The sequence below is a fragment of the Ochotona princeps genome, chromosome 16 (genome assembly GCF_030435755.1).
Source record: "Ochotona princeps isolate mOchPri1 chromosome 16, mOchPri1.hap1, whole genome shotgun sequence".
Lineage (NCBI taxonomy): Eukaryota > Metazoa > Chordata > Mammalia > Lagomorpha > Ochotonidae > Ochotona > Ochotona princeps.
The window spans coordinates 58,131,502-58,150,287 of NC_080847.1; the positions used below are offsets into that span (position 1 = coordinate 58,131,502).

At 48.4% G+C, this 18,786-nt stretch overlaps 2 protein-coding genes across 3 annotated transcripts in view; one reads left to right on the forward strand and one right to left on the reverse strand.

Annotated features, from left to right (window-relative positions):
* The first annotated feature begins 1,130 nt into the window (after window positions 1–1,130).
* Window positions 1,131–18,786, forward strand: part of ZNF324 (zinc finger protein 324) — a 28,004-nt gene continuing 10,348 nt past the window's right edge. The window contains exon 1 of the mRNA XM_058674892.1: window positions 1,131–1,710. The gene's annotated coding sequence lies outside the window, so the exon portion shown is untranslated. The remainder of the gene's footprint in view (window positions 1,711–18,786) is intronic.
* ZNF132 (zinc finger protein 132) lies at window positions 11,648–17,641 on the reverse strand. 2 transcript variants are annotated; one of them, XM_058674880.1, is made up of 4 exons: window positions 17,411–17,641; window positions 14,787–14,913; window positions 14,282–14,326; window positions 11,648–13,619 (listed from the first exon to the last, which is right to left on the reverse strand). In XM_058674880.1, the coding sequence occupies exons 1-4, from the start codon at window positions 17,534–17,536 to the stop codon at window positions 12,013–12,015; spliced, it is 1,905 nt and encodes a 634-aa protein (XP_058530863.1). In that variant the 5' UTR covers window positions 17,537–17,641; the 3' UTR covers window positions 11,648–12,012. The 2 variants fall into 2 exon arrangements, with proteins under 2 accessions (XP_058530863.1, XP_058530864.1); XM_058674881.1 differs by having other exon boundaries at window positions 17,373–17,641.

Genomic DNA, 18,786 nt, shown 5'->3' on the forward strand with positions numbered 1-18,786 from the left:
GAAGGTATTGCAACTGGCAGTATAATGCTGCACAGCTCTGGCCTGCAAAGCCCAACTCACTATGCTTCCAATGAGACATACTATGCACACCAGCTTCCACATCCAAAGACGTAGGGCCAGCCTTGTTATCTGTTTCTCTCGGCTCCACATCAGGTAATCTAGTTTGCACAATTTAGACAGATCCAGCAGCTGACCATTTCTTTTATCTTCCCAGGACTTCCCTGTCCAGCACCAATAGTATATACATCAGTACTATTGCTGTCACCCCTTCCTTCCCCTATCTCCAGTAGGCAAGTACAGGGAGCCTTTAAAGGTCACAGAGTGATCACACCCCAACACCTTCTTCAGTTCCAATCTTTCCATGACTCACTTGCCATGACTTTGCAGGTCTATGTCTGGTGTTGGCTGCTCTGTTCCCACAACAAAGCCTGTTTCCCTGAACACCATCTCACCCAATTCAGGGTCATACTGATCAGAGTCATTCCACACCTTTCAAGAAACAGGACACCTCTTGCCAGGATTCAGGATGCCAAGAGGAAGTAACTCTCAGGGGCCCAGCAAACGTGCAAGCAGCCCCAGGCTGCTACTATTTCCAACAGGGTCCTGCATCTTGAGGTCTGGGATCACTTGGCACCAGGTCCATAAGCAACGCGGTGGGGTGGGCTCCAAGCAGTCCAGGGTGTTGGACGGGGCTATGCGAGGAGGAAAGCCTTAAGGTGGCCTCAGCAGGACCCACACACCTTTCCTGGGTGGGGTGACTGCAGGTGACAGTCACTCGCAGAGCGTGTTTCCCCGGGAAATAAAGTGCTCCCTAGGAGCAGGGAACACCCCTTCCCTCCACCCCCCAGCTCCAGAGATAGTAGGAACCAAGGATAGGTGAGGAGACCACGGAGAAAAACGGTGCTGGTTCGAGATCCAGGAACGCAGAGCTATTAGCGGTATGGACCCCTCCTGTCTTCCCCAGCAGCCAACTAAAAAACAACCCACCAGACACGCGACAGCAATGCCTAACGTCCCACCCAGAGCGGGAAACCTGGACTGAATCGCCAAAGCCTTGATGTGCGGGACTTTCTGAGCGCCCTGAGCCTGTTGGCGTGATGCCTGTTGGTTGCCAGGTGACCAGGAACCTAGTTCCCCACGTCGTGGCTCACGCGACGCCCAGTACGTTACCCAGAAGGCCTCTTGCCATGCCCAATGAGAGTCCAGGAAGGGCATTTGTGGGCGGGCCTTACCGACGCTCGCCCAATGGTAGCGCTGGTGGGGCGGGACTTCTAGTGGGTTCTGACCCGGAGCCTTCGGTAATTCGCTGTTCAGTCAGCACCTGAAGAAAGGATCTCCTGACCGGGCGACTCTCCCAGCCCACGAACGCGGGAGCCCGTGAGATTTCGCCTTTGTGGCCTGGAAAGCGCCCTGACCGCCATGAATGTCTCTTGATTGGTATGTGTGGCCGCCGAGCCTTCCGCGTGTTGGCGTCCTCCAGGACCTCCGACGGAGCCTGATCCCGGGCCCGCGGCGCCCTCGAGTCGTGACTGCTGTATGGAGCGGGAGAAAGGAGGTTCAGAAAGCCGCCATGTCCAGGTCTTAATCCAGCGTATGGCCAGGCTGCCGTCAGGGCGGACAGACGAGGCACAGATGAGGGAGGGTCCCCTGGTCTTCCCTGTACGCTGACCACCTCCAGCTGAGAAGTCCCCGCGGAGTCTGCGTTCCTAGGTGGAGTGACCACTTCAGAATCCCGTGCGGTGGGTGAGATGGGGCGGGGAGCCTGGAGCACAGGCTGAGGGACCTGCCTGTGTAAAGGCTTGGATGTGAGACCGTCCCAGAGAATTCTGGAAAGTTCATATGCCTCCACTGCATGGGAACATTGGAAGTCTGTAAGTGCTGGGAGCCATGGGGTTTTTGAACAGAGGGAGGGTCTCAGTTAAATTTTTGAAAATGTCTCAGTAGCTAACTGGTCGGGAAGGGCTGTGGCAGGGCAGGAAGCAGAGAGCCTCTAGGGGAGGTGAGAAAGGGAAAAAGTGATAGGATACCTCATGCATGTTCAAGATAGGGCTGATGGCGTAGCCTGTCACATGGGGAGTGAACCTGAGGCGCAAGAGTAAGGGTGCTGTCTCTGGAGATTGGAGGCTGGCAGAAGGAGACTGTTTTAGTGAAAATTGTTGGTTGAATTTTGTAAATGTAAAGTTGGAGTTGCCTGATAACATCGGATTGGAGGTGTCACATGGGCCCTTAGACACACTTGGCATTCTGGTGTGGCCTGGACCAGGGACAGGATGACATTTGGGAAAGACGGTCTTGGGTTGTAGTTACAAGCCTTGAGGTGAGTGTGTCGAGACTAAGGACTAGTGCTGGGTGCCAAAGGTGGAGGCCTGGGGAGAGTGCACATCAAGGGGGAGGGCCCAGCCTCTCACGTATGAGGGGAGAGCATGTCCATCAGGGGTCAGGCTCTGGAAGATGTGAATGGGAAGGTGGCTGATGAAATGAAGACCAGCCCTGTATCCAGTGCTTAGGTCACATCTTTCTGCCAGCCTGGAATAGAAGGGCCCAATGGCCTTTTTTAAAAATTGTTTTATTTCATAACAAAATCATTCCATTTTAAAATGTTCACTGTAGAAGTGAACGGCTGGGGATTGCAGACCTCTGTGGGCCTCGGTTACGGATGGGGAGGGTCAAGGAGGGAAGAGGGGTGAGTGAGATGTGTCGCAGGCAGGGAGGGCAGAGGAGGAGAGCATGCCATTCCTTGTTGTGAGACTGCCTTAGCGTAGAGGATGGAGATGGCTTATTGATACCGCCTCAGGGGCCGCCCAGGGCCTAGTGGCCTATGGGGACAAGGCCATGTATCCCTTTTAGAAAAAGTGGGGCACATTGAGGAGAGTTTGTGCTCCTATCTTCATGAGGTCAGGTCTTTGCGCCCCCTTCTTCCCTTTACCTCCTGTAGATTCCCCTGCTTTTTCCAAGTTGACCATTGAGAGGTGCTGCTAAGTCTGGTACAAGCCTGAGTCTTCCTGTCTTGTCTTCATGGCTGCTGCATTAACAACCCCCACCTCTGCTGCCCGAGGACATCTGCTCCAGGATTTGAAAAACCATGGTTCCGGGTCGGAGCAGTGGCATAGTGGTTAAAGTCCTTGCCTTGCATGCTCTGGGATCCCATATGGTCTCTGGTTCTAATCCTGATGGCCCTGCTTCCCATCCAGCTCCCTGCTTGTGGCCTGGGAAAGCAGTTGAGGATGGCCCAAGGCCTTGGGACCCTGCACCTGCAGGGGAGACCTGGAGGAGCTCCTGGCTCCTGGTTTCGGATCAGCACAGCACCGGCCAATATATTCAGTTGGGGAGTGAACCATTGGACAGAAGATCTTCCTCTCTGTCTCTCCTCTTCTCTGTATATCTGCCTTTCCAATAAAAATAAATAAATCTTTTTTTAAAAAGAAAAGAAAAACCATGGTCCCATGTCAGTGTTCTCACAACCCATGTGGCATAGCATGTCTAAGTGAGTCATTTCTTGGCCAAATAACTCTGCGAGGATCTGTGGCTTTTCTATCTCCTTTGCTGTTATCCCTTACTCCATCCAGAATTTTCTGTCAACTGTCTTGGCTATTCTACATGCCAGCATCATAGTCATTGATTTATGAGGCCATCAAGTTTTTCTAGTTAGTGAGATATTCCTTGGGTATTGATTTTGTGAAACTGATTCAATTCACAGCTACACAGTTGTAAAGGTGTTTTTTACTTGCTACATACTCTCATGGGGGTTCCTTACCTTGACCTCACAAAACACATCATCTGGGACCAAGCACAGTGGCCTAGTGGTTCAAGTCCTTGCCTTGCACACACTGGGATCCCATATGGGTGCCGGTTTGTATCCTGGCTGCTACACTTCCCATCCAGCCCCCTGCTTGTGGCCTGGGAAAGCAGTTGAGGATGGCCCAAAGCCTTGGGACCCTGCACCCGCATGGGAGACCCGGAAGAAGGTCCTGATTCCTGGTTTCAGATCAGCTTAGCTCCAGCCGTTACAGGCCCTTGGAGAGTAAACCAGCAAATGGAAGAGCTGTTGCTCTGGGTCTCCTCTCTGTAAATCTGACATTCCAATAAAAATAAATAAATCTTTAAAAGAAACAAAAAGCATATCATCCTCCATAGGAATCACTGTGTGATTAACCTACCAGAACAAATGAAGAGACCTGCTTGTAGACAGGTAATGAACTGAGAGGCCTTGTGAGCTGGTCAGTCTGGGGAGTTCAAGGCAGGTATGACTCAGTCATTAACTGTGGGCCTGTGGCTCACCTGGTACCTGATCTGTACCGTTGTCATACTGGCAAAAAGGTGAATAGCCATTACACTCCCCCCAACTTTATGTTAATGATGAAAATATATATATTTAGAATTAGGCAGCTGGATGCAGTTTAGAAGATCCTAATTTTTTTCAAGATTTATTTATTTTTATTGGAAAGTCAGGTATACACAGAGGAGGAGAGACAGGAAGATCTTCTGTCTGCTCATTCACTCCCCAAGTGGCCACAATGACCAGAATGAGACGATCTGAAGACAGGAGCCAGAGACTTCTTCCGGGTTTCCCACGCAAGTGCAGGCGCCATGCTCGACAGCTTTCCCAAGCGACAAGCAGGGAGCTGGATTAGAACTGGCACCCATGTAGGATCCCAGCATATGCAAGGTGAGGGCTTTAGCCACTGGGCTACTGCGCTGGACCCTGGATCCTAATTTTGTTGGAGACATCCAGAGCATTATAATCAGCGTACAACCTCACACATGCCTGCTTTTCTCCGTCAGGTCTGATCAGGGTATTGTCTTTGGCCATATCAATGTCATAGAACCTCTACGCGGCTTGTTTGGTGCTTGTTGGCTTTGACATCCACAGTGAACACGAGTGTGTTGTTGTCTTCCTTTTTTTTTAAGATTTATTTTATTTTCATTACAAAGTCAGACATACAGAGAGGAGGAGAGACAGAGAGGAAGATCTTCCGACCAATGATTCACTCCCCAAGTGAACACAACGGCCAGTGCTCCGCCAATCCAAAGCCAGGAGCCAGGAACTTCCTCCAGGTCTCCCATATGGGTGTAGGGACCTAAGGCTCTGCGCCGTCCTGAACTGCTTTCCCAGTTCACAAGCAGGGAGCTGGATGGGAAGTGGAGCTGCCGGGATTAGAACTGGCGCCCATATGGGATATCAGTGCGTTCAAAGTGAGGACTTTAGCCACTAGGCCATGGCGCCGGGCCCATGTTGTCTTCTTTTTTTTTAAAGATTGATTTTATTTTTATTGGAAAGTCAGATACACAGAGACGAGGAAAGAGGAAGATCTTCCATCCGATGATTCACTCCCCAAGTGACCACAATGGCCAGAGCTGAGCTGATTCAAAGCCAGGAGCCAGGAGTCTCCTCCAGGTCTCCCATGTGGATGCAGGGTCCCAAGGCTTTGTGCTATCCTCGACTGCATTCCCAGGCCACAGGCAGGGAGCTGGATGGGAAGTGTGGCTGCCAAGATTACAATCGGCACCCATATGGGATCCTGGTGCGTTCAAGGCGAGGACTTCAGGTGCCAGGCCACGCCGCCGGGCCCTTCTTTCCCATCTCTTAAGGTTCTCTGGTCTATGTAATCTTGCTGCAGGGGTTTTTGTTTCTTTCTTTCTTTCTTTCTTTCTTTCTTCCTTTCTTTCTTTCTTTCTTTCTTTCTTTTTTCATTTTAAGATCTCTTTCTTCAAAGTCAAAATTACAAAAGAGAGAGGGAGAGACAGAGAGATCTTCCCTCCATTGAATTACTCCCCAAATGGTCATAATTGCCAGAGCTGGGCAGTCCAAAGCTGGGAGCCAGAAGCTTCTTCCACCTCTTCCATGTGGGTGTAGGCACCCAAAGCCTTGCGCCACCCAAAGCTGGGTCAAAAGTGAAATAGCTAGGACTCAAACTAACACCCAGGTGGGATGCTGACATTGCAGGTAGAGGATTAACTTGCTAAACCACTGCACCGACCCCTGCTATACTGTTTTGTCTTGTTTTTTTTGTGTGTGTGTGTGTTGTACCGTCTGAAACCCTTTTTTTCCCTTTTGCTTGTTTAATTGTAACATATTGGGGCCCAGCGCCATGGCCTAGCAGCTAAAGTCCTCGCCTTGAACGCCCCCAGGATCCCATATGGGCGCCGGTTCTAATCCCAGCAGCTCCACTTCCCATCCAGCTCCCTGCTTGTGGCCTGGGAAAGCAGTCGAGGATGGCCCAAAGCTTTGGGACTCTGCACCCGCGTGGGAGACCTGGAAGAGGTTACTGGTTCCCGGCTTCAGATCGGCGCAGTACCGGCCATTGTGGCTCACTTGGGGAGTGAATCATCAGACGGAAGATCTTTCTCTCTGTCTCTCCGCCTCTCTGTATATCTGATTTAGTAATAAAAATGAATGAACAAAAAATAGATCCACATCTCTCACCATACACTAAGATCAGATCTAAATGGATAACAGATCTAAACCTACATCCAGAAACCTTCAAACTTTTGGAAGAAAATGTTGGAAACACACTGCAACACTTAGGGGTAGGCCCTCACTTCCTAAAAAAGACTCCAAATGCAGTAGAAATCAAGACCAAAATAAACAATTGGGACCTTATCAAACTAAGAAGCTTCTGTACAGCTAGAGAAACAATCAACAAAGTAAAAAGGCAACCCACAGAATGGGAGAAGATCTTCGCACACGACATAGGTGATAGAGGGCTGATCTCCAGAATATACAAAGAGCTACAAAACAACCAAAATGTCAAAACAAACAAGCCACTCAAGAAATGGGCACGGGAAATGGGCAAACACTTCACAAAGGAACAAACCCAAATGGCAAATAAACATATGAAAAAATGCTCAAGTTCCCTGGCAATAAGGGAAATCCAAATTAAAACATCAATGAGGTACCACCTAACGCCAGTAAGACTGGCCCACATGAATAAAAGCACCAACAACACTTGTTGGCGAGGTTGCGGGGAAAAGGGATCCCTACTCCACTGCTGGTGGGGCTGCAGGCTGGTACAGCCTCTATGGAAATCAGTATGGAGAATATTCAAACAACTCAAATTCAACATACCGTATGATCCAGCAATAGCACTCCTAGGAATATATCCAGAACAATTGTTTTATGAGAAACCAACATGCACTCCTATGCTCATAGCAGCACAATCAGTAATTGCAAAAACATGGAAGCAACCAAAATGCCCATCAACAGAGGATTGGATAAGAAAGCTATGGTTCATCTACTCCATGGAATACTACTCAGCTATTAAAAAAAAACAAAATGCAGTTCTTTGTGGCCAAATGGGCCAAACTGGAAACCATAATGCTAAGGGAAATGAGCCAATCCCAAAAGGTTAAATACCACGTTTGCCTTAATTTAAGATGATATGATCTTATGTATAACATGTTATGTTTTGAATGTTATATGTTGTGTATAAACTAAAATTGAAATGTCAATGAGGTGGTCACAGAAGGTGGCTGGGAACTCGCATTTACTTTTAACATATTGGTTACTCATTACTATGTCAATTAATTCCATAATGATGTAAATTTTTGCTGATGGTATGTTGGAGCTTTCAATTGACTGGGATGATACTCTGCTGGCTCTGTCTTCAGGCCAGAGAGGATATACCTAAGAAGCTGTTGAACTTGACTGGACAATAAGATGCTGGACTCTATGTTTGGTATACGCTTGCAATGGGGGAATCTCAACTGAACTTGAGCTGTGGTTTTGCAACAAGGTGGAGGAATCCACCATGGTGGGAGGGCATGGGGGGGGGGGAGAACCCAAGTATCTATGTAACTGTGTCACATAATACAATGTAATTAATGAAGTTAAATAATAAATAATTTAAAAAAATGAACAAACCTTTAAAAAAATAAAAATAAAAAAATTGTAACACATTAAAGGGTAGATCTGTTCATCATATCTGAAGTTTTATAATTAATATTTGTACTGTTTCTTCTCCCTTTCCACAATGACTTCCTGTCTCTTTACTAGAGTATCAATCTACAAGGAAGGGCCTTGTGCATTTTGTTTACTATTGCACTGGTGCAGTCTCCAACACGCTTTAGTTGGGTTAAGTGAATAAAGATACCACATTCCTCAAGTGCAGAGTTACAATGTGGAGTATGATGTGATATGAAGGAAGATTTTCCACAAGGAAGGTGCTGACTGAATGCCCTGCATGGGGTCCTGTGCGATGATATGACACAGCCTGCACCTCGAGACCTTCTGTCCATGGCGAATACAGAGATGTAGGGCACAAGCACACAAAATACAGACGAAATCCAGATAGTAGTTTTGACAGAGCTCTGATAAAATAAAACAGAGAGGAGGCAGAGAACAATGAATGCTAATTTATATTAGTAGTCAGAAAGACTCCTCTGGTAGGTGACTCTAGAGAATGGGTGTTTCGACCAGAAACAACTGTACTGTAGATACCCTGGGCAGAAATGAGCAGGTGCGTTTGTAGTACCATGGAATCAAGAACTGCAGGAAGCCAACTGAGAAAAAAAAGAACTTGGATGTCATTGTAGGTCCATTGCTGCCACTGCTGCCGCTGTCTTCCAGATCCACGATCATGTTTGTTCCTGAACTAGTGCAAAATTCTGGACTGGGCTCTACACAGCTCTGTTCTAGTATTGCTTCTCAAGTAAGCACAACTGCAAAGAGAGAATTCTCATTCCCAGATGACATAAACCTCACTTTAAGGAGTTTCAGCAAAAAGTATCACTTATTGGTACATGGAAATCAAAGTCTGTTTGACACCTGTCTTTAGTCACTACAAGAATCTGGAGTTCAGATGACATCAAAGGGCTGTCTTCAGCCGTTTCTCTATGGTCTTTTCCTGTGTTGCAGTTCACGGGAGGCCTCTGTTGATTCAAGATGCAATTCAACGCCAATTCACAGATTCCCACAGTCATGTGAGCTTTGCTTCAGTTATTCTGGCAATATGGCATGCTGAAATCAAGTATTCTTTCCCGCTGGGGGCTGTGTCAGTTTACAAGGCCTATTCATAATTGATCACTCAGGATTTAAGGAGTTGAGCTCTGGCAACAAATGCCTGCCCTACCTTTAAGTTCACATGACTCAGCCAAACTTTCTCATCACAAGCAGCTTACCATGTAGGTAGAAGATAGAGGGAAGGATGCTGCTGCCCCCAGACCTCAGAATTCTGGAGAGAAATTACACATACTTGCCATGTGTGCTGACCACAAACCTTCCTGGGTGCTAGTCCTAAGATGGTCAGCATCTCTCTCTACTTCATGCTGCTGGAGGAGAGTTATTCCAGATGACGTGGAGGTCACAGTGAAGCTGCTGGATGCTGTTTGTAGATATCTGGGGACCACAAGGCTACCTCTGGCCTGATTTGCTTCCTGGTAATCACAGCTATTGGCCCAAGACTGATTTATATGGGTTCTTCTGAAACAACTTTGTATAGAAGTTTGCAGGAGTGGTTTCCAACATTGAGAAAATCAGAGGCCTCCATGTAAAAATGTGCCTCTTTCTGCTCTTGGGAACCAAGGAAATGGTGCAACCATATGTTAATTCACCATCTCTGTCTTTTGTGTCCTCAGTGGCAGTAAAACCAACAGATGAAAATCACAGCCATCACAACCTACCAGGAATATTGGCTGGGTCATGGTGGCCACATCCCTGGACTAGAGGATCTCCCTTCTTTTGGGCCTGGAGTTCCCGCCTACACAGGGATGGCCTTGAAGTGAACAACCCAGGGTTGTGACAGAGTGCAAAATATTTATATTATTTGCTCTGCCATTGTCCATTCTGAAGCAGCATCTGCTCTTGTTCTAAAGAACGTGGCTATGCAGAGCTGAGTCTCCCTTGTGGCCAAAACCATTGTCTCAAGTGACAACACAATGAAAAGCAGGTGGTTTTTGTTTGTTTGTTTGTTTGAAGAGCTACTGTTAGCTGAATTTTGTTGTATAAACTCCCTACAGTGTTTGATTCCAAGCCACTCATATGACGTCACTGAACGTACTTAGAACTAACAGCTCTTGTGAGCCAATATGAGCTGGCTCAAGCACACCACAGGCATGTCTTCATGTACCACAGTCTCTCTCACTCAGCTCAAGACTGGTGTTTCTTACCTACCCAGGATGCTCTTCTGCTATAATTTTATAACCAGTGAAAGCATATGCCTCTCAGTAGCTGTGGCATCAGGACACATAATTTGGATAACACAAACCTTCAGTCTGTCCCAGTAGGCTTTGGATCACAGACTAATTATGTTAAATTAGACTAAAAGCTTTCCTTGACATTGCTATTGATTTTAAGGTCAGGAAAGTCTGGGTTCCCACAGAAGCTCTTCATCCCTTTGCACTGTTACAGGCTAATTCTCTTCTCAGTCTCTTCTACATACAATGGATGGAGCCCCAGAATTAAGAGATGATTTCAATTCGAAATTTTTACTAAAAGATTTTATGTGAAAGGCAAACTAATAGAGGAGACAAAGAGAGTTTCCATCTACTGGTTCACTCCCCCAAATGGCCACAATAGCTATGGTTAGGCCAAGCTAAAGCTAGAGCCAGTAACTCCTCTTACATCTGCCCAAGCACTTGAACCATCACCTGCTGCTTTTATAGGCACATTAGCAGGGAGTTGCATCACAAGCAGATCAACGAGGACTAAAAACATTGCTCCAATACAGGATGTCAGTGCCACACGTGGCAGCCTGACCTGATGTGCCACAATCCTTCCTACTAGGCCTTCATTATCACTCACTGTGGAGGCAGGAAGTTCCACAGTTGGGCAGTTTGAAGGCTGGACAAATGCATGGTAGGTGTCAAGCTCCACAAGGACTAAGAAAAAGGGAAGTCTCTGGAAGCTTTCAATAGACTCCAGCTCACAGTCTCTTGATGAAAACCAGGTTAGGGCAATCTAAACCATAGAGGGAAGAGAAAAGGCAGTTTAATAAGGTGACCCCCTGGGCCCGGCGGCGTGGCCTAGCAGCTAGAGTCCTCGCCTTGAAAGCCCCGGGATCCCATATGGGCGCCGGTTCTAGTCCCGGCAGCTCCACTTCCCATCCAGCTCCCTGCTTGTGGCCTGGGAAAGCAGTTCAGGACAGCCCAATGCACTGGGACACTGCACCCGCGTGGGAGACCCGGAAGAGGTTCCAGGTTCCCGGCTTTGGATCGGCGTGCATCGGCCCGTTGCAGCTCAGTTGGGGAGTGAATCATTGGATGGAAGATCTTCCTCTCTGTCTCTCCTCCTCTGTGTATATCTGGCTGTAATAAAATGAATAAATCTTTAAAAAAAAAAATAAGGTAGCGAAAAATGGGGCAAACAGAGACTTTATGATGGACCATATCAATCAGTGGACGACCTCATCGAGCGAAACTGGCAGCGATTCATAACTGGAGAACTATTAACACCACTCGAGCACATATCTCAGAGCATGCCCCACATCCGGGACTCGGAGTGGGCGGGAAACCGGGTGGGGCTTCTCCCTCAATATCCTCCTTTACCTCAGATACAAGATGGAAACAATATGGACATAATAGTATTGCCCACTTCCCTATCCCCCTGAGCCTTTTTTTTTTCTTTTTCTTTCTTTAACTGTAATTAACTATGAAAAGATTGTCAACAACAACACAATAAAATAGATTATAAAAAAATAAATAAATAAATAAGGTGACCCCAAAAGGTTCCCATCACTCATAGTTCCTTCCGGGGTCTGAAAGAGTACAGGGGTCCAACTTCCTTGAGGATGACACGTCACCCTGTGGAGGCCTGCCAGCTGCTACAGGTGAAGTGGTATCTGGCAGTGACATACTCTGACAAGGAACTAGACAGGATGGTAAAGGTGACATGGTTCCTCAAAGCTTCCCATCTATCTGACAGAGGTAATTTCTTCAACGGTGTAGTGATAGTCAAGATTCAATTTTTGGCTGCTGCTTCACAAGGATTCCTTTCTCACAATTGTTCTCATGAGTGAGTTCTTCTATGGTCAACCAGGAAAAGCCCCAACTAAGTGCTTTCCTACACTGACCACATGCCTAAGGATTTCCTATAGCATGATCTTTCTGGTGCTGAGTGAGACTGGAGCTTTGGGTGAAGGCATTCTTGTGTCTCCTATACTTAGATGACCCTATTCCAGTATGACGTTTTTGGTGCTTGGAAAGGTTCGAGCTGTAGCGGAAAACTTTTCCACATTTGTTGCATTTATAGGGCTTTTCTCCAGTGTGAACTCTTTGGTGCTGACTGAGGATGGAGCTTTCACTGAAGGATTTCCCACACTGGCTGCACTCATAAGGCCTCTTTCCAGTGTGAACTTTCCGGTGCTTAACAAGGTTAGAACTATAGCTGAAGGCTTTTCCGCATTCATGGCACTCATAGGGCCTTTCTCTAGTGTGAACTTTCTGGTGCTGAATGAGGGCAGAGCTTTGACTGAAGGCTTTCCCACATCTTGAGCATTCATAAGGCTTTTCTCCAGTATGAGTCCGCTGGTGTGGGGCAAGGTTGGAGAGGCAACTAAAGGCTTTCCCACACTGGTTGCACTTATAAGGTCTTTCCCCAGTATGACTCCTTTGATGCAGAACAAGTCTGGATATTTGCCGGAAGGCTTTCCCGCATTCTTTGCACTCAAAAGGCCTTTCTGTATTATGAACTTTCTGGTGCCGAACAAGATGAGAGCTGTTAATGAAGGCCTTTCCACATTCATTGCATTCATAAGGCCTTTCTCCAGTGTGTATTTTCTGGTGCTCAGTGAAATTGGAAATACAATTAAAGACTCGCCGGCACCGCCTGCATTCATATTGCCTTTCTATGTTGTGAACTTTCTGGTGCCTAACTAGATGGAAACTGCGAGTGAAGGCTTTTCCGCACTGACCACACTCGTAAGGCCTCTCTCCAGTGTGAACTCTCTGGTGTTGCACAAGTGAGTGTTTGCGGGTAAAGGTTTTCCCACATTCACTGCAACTGTTGTGTGTTTCTCCAGCGTGAATTTTCTGATGCAGCCTCAGTTTAAACATGTGGCTAAAGGCCTTCCCACATTGCTTACATACATGAGCTGTTTCTCTAGGATGAACTTTTTGGACATTAGCATGGGTTGACTTCTCCTTGGGGGCATTTCCACCTGTGGGGCATTTGAAGTGTCTCTCTTCAGAGTGAGTTATCAGGTGGTCAAGGAGAGCAAAAGCCTTCAGGAAGTTTTTCCCGCAGTAACTGCACTTGAAAGGCCTCTGGGTGGCATAGGCTCCTTGTTGCTGCTCATGTTTGGAGCTGAGTGGGAAGGCTGCCCTATGCTCGGTGCTCCTGTGTAGCTTCCCCTCACTGAGGATGGCTCGGTTGTGGCCATCCAGGATGTCCTGCCTACCATCCTGGCCCTTGAAGGGCTTCTTACCACTATGCCCTTTCTGGGGCTGGTGAAAGTTCATGCTGATCCAGAAGCCTGTCCCACATGATTCACACATGTAGGGTTTGTGTCCTGGGTAGAGTACCTGGTGCTTAGCCATGTACAAAATATTTTTCAGGATTGGGCCACACATGCCACAGGGATTGACATTCTTGGAAGAAGGACTTGCCTCAGGTGTCTCAAACTGCAACAGTCCTTCTCCAGAAGCATTCTGCTCAGGAGACGCTTGTTCTGCAGCATGCCAGCCACCTGAAAGCACAGAAATGCTGGTGAAGTGCACGTGGGCTTCACTGAAGGGAACAGCCTCATCACAAATGTATCTGACATATGCAGGAATAAAGTCAGGATAAGCGAGATCTGGCAGTGCAGGGCTGGGCTGAGTAAGCCGCATAGGGAGGGGACTCACTAGGAGAACAGGGTTAGGGTTCAGGTTTGGAGAAGAAGCAGGGCACCAAATCACACCTCACCTTTCAGTAGGATGGGATAAGGCAATCCCAGAACACCTCTAACAGGAAGAGATCTCTGGGTTTGCACAGACCCATGAAAGTCCAGCTGCACCTGGGTATGTGGCTCTCGGAGTCTATATGAAGTTATGTGCACAGTTCATAATACACCACACGCAGGCTAAGGTAGGAAAGCACCACAGAGGAGCAATGAAGGGGAACAGAGGAGACATAGAGGTTGGAGGAGCGGGCCCATCCACCGTGGATGGGGCACACGTCAGAACAGAAATGGCACGAAGGTGGCCCAGCAGTGAAACACTGGTGGATGCGGAGCACGTGCCTCACACAACATGAGCCTGACCCTGATAGGACACCTGTGTCGGTCCCACTCACCAGGTCTAGGCTTCCTCTTGGCCTCTGCTGTGACTAAACACTTATTTACCCTGTTGGGTACCCATGGCACTTTACCTTGCTCCAGGTAGGTGACCACAGAGGATTTGGAAGACACAAGCCCTAAGGGAAAAGTAGAAAGAGGCAAGTGGTTAGCTGTAATGCAAGGCAAAAGGAACTCATCTCATCTTTGCAACTGAGAAGAAAACCACATTGTTAGAAATAAACCTTTAAGGAGCATCACACAGAAACAGTGCAAAGGTCCCCACAAGCAGTGACCTTATTGGTACTCACAGTCTCAGACATAGCCCGGCTTCTAGAAATGTCTGATTTGATAAAATGGTGGGAAATCTGGGGAATAGAGGTGCAAGTGACCTGGGTAGACTGAAGCAGCTTGGCTCAGACTGCTGACCCTGGGTCCCTCCCTGCAAGGGTTCACACAGTGTCAGCACTTCCAAGGAGAAGAGTTCATGCTACACACACAGAGCAGTTAGTCCACAGCTCCCATGCTCCAGCTGTGGGAAAACAGGGCTGCCCTCAGGAGAAATGGAAAAGAATGCTGGGGTGGGAGTAAGGGCCTTACCCAGAGAGGCCACAAGTGCAAAGTTCTGCAGCATCACATCACGGTACAGGCGCCTCTGAGCCTCCTCAAGGAGCCCCCATTCCTTCCGGGAGAAGGACACAGCCACATCCTCAAAGGTCACGTGGCCCTGCCATGATGGTGACAGCTAAGTCAACCCAACCAAAAGGATGGCAGAAAACATGGACAGAAAGTGTGTGTGCGTGTACATACACATACACAGAGATGCCTCATCCTGCCACCTATCTGGCAGCAGCTTCTTTCTCCAAGGTCCTCAGCTCCTGTTGTACATACACCCTGGTCATCTACCTACCCAAGCTCCATTTGCCCATGAGTCTCTCTCTCATGTCCCCCAAAACAGGCAAGTAGACGGACACCATCTAAGCTCTGGGTGCCTAGATTTGCCTCCACAAACATAAAGCTCACCTTTTATTAGGTCCTGACCCCACTGGTTCACACTCTTTTTTTTTTAAGATTTATTTATTTTTATTACAAAGTCAGATATACAGAGAGGAGAGACAGAGAGGAAGATCTTCCGTCCAATGATCCACTCCCCAAGTGAGCGCAACGGCTGGTGCTGAGCCGACCTGAAGCCAGGAACCTGAAACCTCTTCCAGGTCTCCCACACGGGTGCAGGGTCCCAAGGCTTTGGGCTGTACTCAACTGCTTTCCCAGGCCACAAGCAGGGAGCTGGATAGCAAGTGGAGCTGCCGGGATTAGAACTGGCACACATATGGGATCCGGCGCGTTCAAGGCGAGGTCTTTAGCCGCTAGGCCACGCTGCCGGGCCCAGGTTCACACTCCTTTTAAGACACATCAGTCCTTGAACCTTCCATCTCCAGACCCTGCAGCCACCCAAGGCCCACACAGCCAGCACTTCCTTGCCTCTCCACATGCCTCTGCAAACAGCATACAGAGCCTGGCTACTCAGTGAAGACAAACAGGATCTTGTCCTACACCAGACCCCCTAGAGTGCCAACCAGCAGGGGTTTCACATTCAGCCTTTCCTTCATGACTTTCCACATGGTCCTGTTCATAGTGTCAACCCTGTTTCCCAGAACTATACACAGACCCCTGGGACCCATAGGCCTCTCAGGTACAGCATGTTTCCTTATGCATGCTCAAAGCCCTGAGCCCAACACTTTCCCAGAGGACCCTGTCTGCTGCTGAACTGCTGTGACAATCTGACTAAAACACCCAGGCAGGTCCTACATAAAGCACCTAAGAAAAATCAGTTATCTTGTAGAGGGGTGAATGAACACAAGCCCCAGTGTCACTGTCCCCCTATTCTACCTCCAAGTCAGGGACCTTAAAACTTTCCGGACCCTCTTTCTTTCCTTCTTCCTTCCTCTCATTCTGTTTCTCCATCTCTTTCTTTCTCTCTCTTGTTTCTTCTTTGAAAGTTACCCAAAGCTAAACAGAGAGAGATGTTCCATCTGCTGACACTTTCAAGGTGGCCACAATAGCCAGGGCTGGGCCAGACCAAAGCCAGGAGCCAGGGGCCCAAGGACTTGAGCCATCCTCTGCTGCTTTCCCAGGAACATTAGCAAGGAGCTGGATCAGAAGTGGAACAGCCAAGACTTGAACTGACACGCACATGTCATGCAGGCTAACACTGCAGGTGGTTGTTTAACCCAGTAGGTCACAATGCTGGGGTGGGGGGCTCTTCCCACACACCTTTCCCTGAAGCCATTACTTTTTCATCTGCCTTTGTGTAGTGCACCACCCATGACCAGCCACCTAGTCTCATCAGCTCCCATGGGGAATCCATGGCTGTGATATAAGATCTCCTCCCTTAGACCCAAACCAGAACTTCATCTCAGTTACAGGCTGGTTGCCACAAGCTGAACACCTCTGAAGCAAGTCCCTCAGCAGAACTGATATGTGTGTCCAGCAGCCACTTGGTGCCCATTCACAGCTCTCTAGGGCAGCTGAAACTCCATGTCCTGGCCTCTAATGTCTGTCCACTCACTGATTCCATCATGTTTAGATTGCATTTCCATTCTAGAGGGTGAGGCCAAAATCCCTGGACCCATGTCTATTACCTCCCCGTCTTTCTTTCACTTTCCACATTGTAGCATCCAGCTACAATGGATTTTAAAAATCCAAAATCCATCTGCTTCCCCAATTCCTCAGTCAGCGCTCTGGCCAAGGCTTGCCACCCTCCACTCACTGACTTAACATTGAATCCTTATAGGCCCCTTTGTTCTCTCTCTGATGCCATCTACTTTCCCCTCTGCAGCCAGACAGTGCCTGAGAACTAATCAGATCACGTCCCCACAGCACCTCAGACATGCCACTGATAGCACCTCTCAGATTACAGGTCATGTTCTTCAGGCTACCACTGCAGTCCAGCCAAGCTATTCCCTCCAACACAGGGTTAGGGTCCCTCAGCACTCAGCACAGCCTCATTTTCAAGCATTTGCATACCCTCGCTCCTGTGACCAAAACAGCTTTCTACACTTTGATTTTAAGAAACGGGAGCCCTTCATTTAGCCCCTGGCCGCGGGACAAAGAGCAAGACAAGATCTCGGGAAGACTAGAGGAATTCCCTCCCGCTGAAGTGCGCCGGGATGAGGTGTGTCCTACGGGAGCTGCGTGAGAGCCACCGGGCACCTCTCTCTCACCCGTGCTGGGTCACTCGGCGCTGCCGCCGCCATCGAACCCAAAGATCCTTTGAGCTCAGGGAGCTCACACTCCACTGGACAAGGTGACAGGGTCCACTGTAGAGTTCGGTGCCTCGTCTCCACCATGTGCTTGTGTTCTGGGTTCAGGACGCTGCCTCTAGATTGCAGGAACTGGAGGCTAGGGCAGAGGACGACCCCGCGACAGAACTCGCGGCTTGGAGGAAGTCGCGGAGGTCGCCCCTAGGAAAAGGCTGGCTGTCCCAAGGGCGGTGCGCGACGACCTTACAAGAACCAAGACGAACTTGGAGTATATAGCGACGCTGGAAGTTCCTGTCCCGTCGGCGAATCGCTGGAAGAGAACTCCCCTGCGTCTTCTGGTTAGTGTAGTTTCGGCAGGCCGTAGCGCGCGCTTTGTCTTCTCCATGGCAACGCCTCAGCAGCACCGAGAGGACCTCTGGGAAATGGAGTCCAAAAGGTTTTAAATGCTGGGGTGTGGCTTAGACTCCTCTTAAAGGGGCTGTTCTTGGATCTTCTCTCTTGGAGAGGTCATTTAGTGATCATTGCCAAGTTTTGAGATTCCAGCTTCTCTGCTGTCTAGTGAATCGGAAGCTCTCTGAGCTTTCACAAGCCCTCCCAGGACATCTGGTTTTCCTCAGGGTCAGCCATAGTCCAGTGGCAAATTTGGGGTAGTATTTCCTTCTGAGAGAGAACAGGAAAAGGGCTCAGCACAGGGTGAAACACATAGTGCTGAACATGTGAGAGCTGCTGCTGCTTTATATATTGAAAAGGCAGGTTTACAGAGAGGAGAAAAAACAGAAGGAAAGACCCATCCACTGGTTCACTTCCCAAATGGCTGCAATGGCCAGAGCTGAACCCATCCAGAACCAGGAGCCTCTTTTGCAACTCTTTTGCAGGTGCAGGGCCCCCAGGACTTGGGCAATCCTTCACTGCTTTCCCAGGCCATAAGCAGGGAGCAGCATGGAAAGAGAAGCAACCAGTACATGAACTGGCACCCACATAGGATGCCAGAACTTGCACATGGAGGATTAGCCAGCTGAGCCATTGTTCTGGCCTGTGTTGTTCTTATCCTCATTTTAGTGAGTCACTCCCAGCTGTCTACTATCTCTGCCTCTGAAATAAACAGATAGCAGTTTAGACAGACATTAACCTATGCATGTAAAAGAAAAATGGGAATTTTTAAATGATTTCTTTCTTGGAAAGTCAGATTTAGAGAGAGGAGATATGGAGAGAAAGATTATCTGGTTTACTCCCCTAGTGGCTGCAACGGCAGAAGCTGAGATGATTGCAAAACCAGGAGCCAGGAGCTTCTTCCAGGTCTCCCACATGGGTGCAGGGTCTCAAGGTTTTGGGCGTTT

Bases quoted from the DNA above. Each gene is read 5' to 3' on its own strand.
- ZNF132 (XM_058674880.1), bottom strand. From the start codon at position 17,536: ATGGTGGAGACGAGGCACCGAACTCTACAGTGGACCCTGTCACCTTGT. The intron at 14,914-17,410 runs GTGAGAGAGAGG...CCATCATGGCAG, and splicing joins CGCCGAGTGACCCAGCACGG to GGCCACGTGACCTTTGAGGA. The intron at 14,327-14,786 runs GTAAGGCCCTTA...CTTTTCCCTTAG, and splicing joins TGCACTTGTGGCCTCTCTGG to GGCTTGTGTCTTCCAAATCC.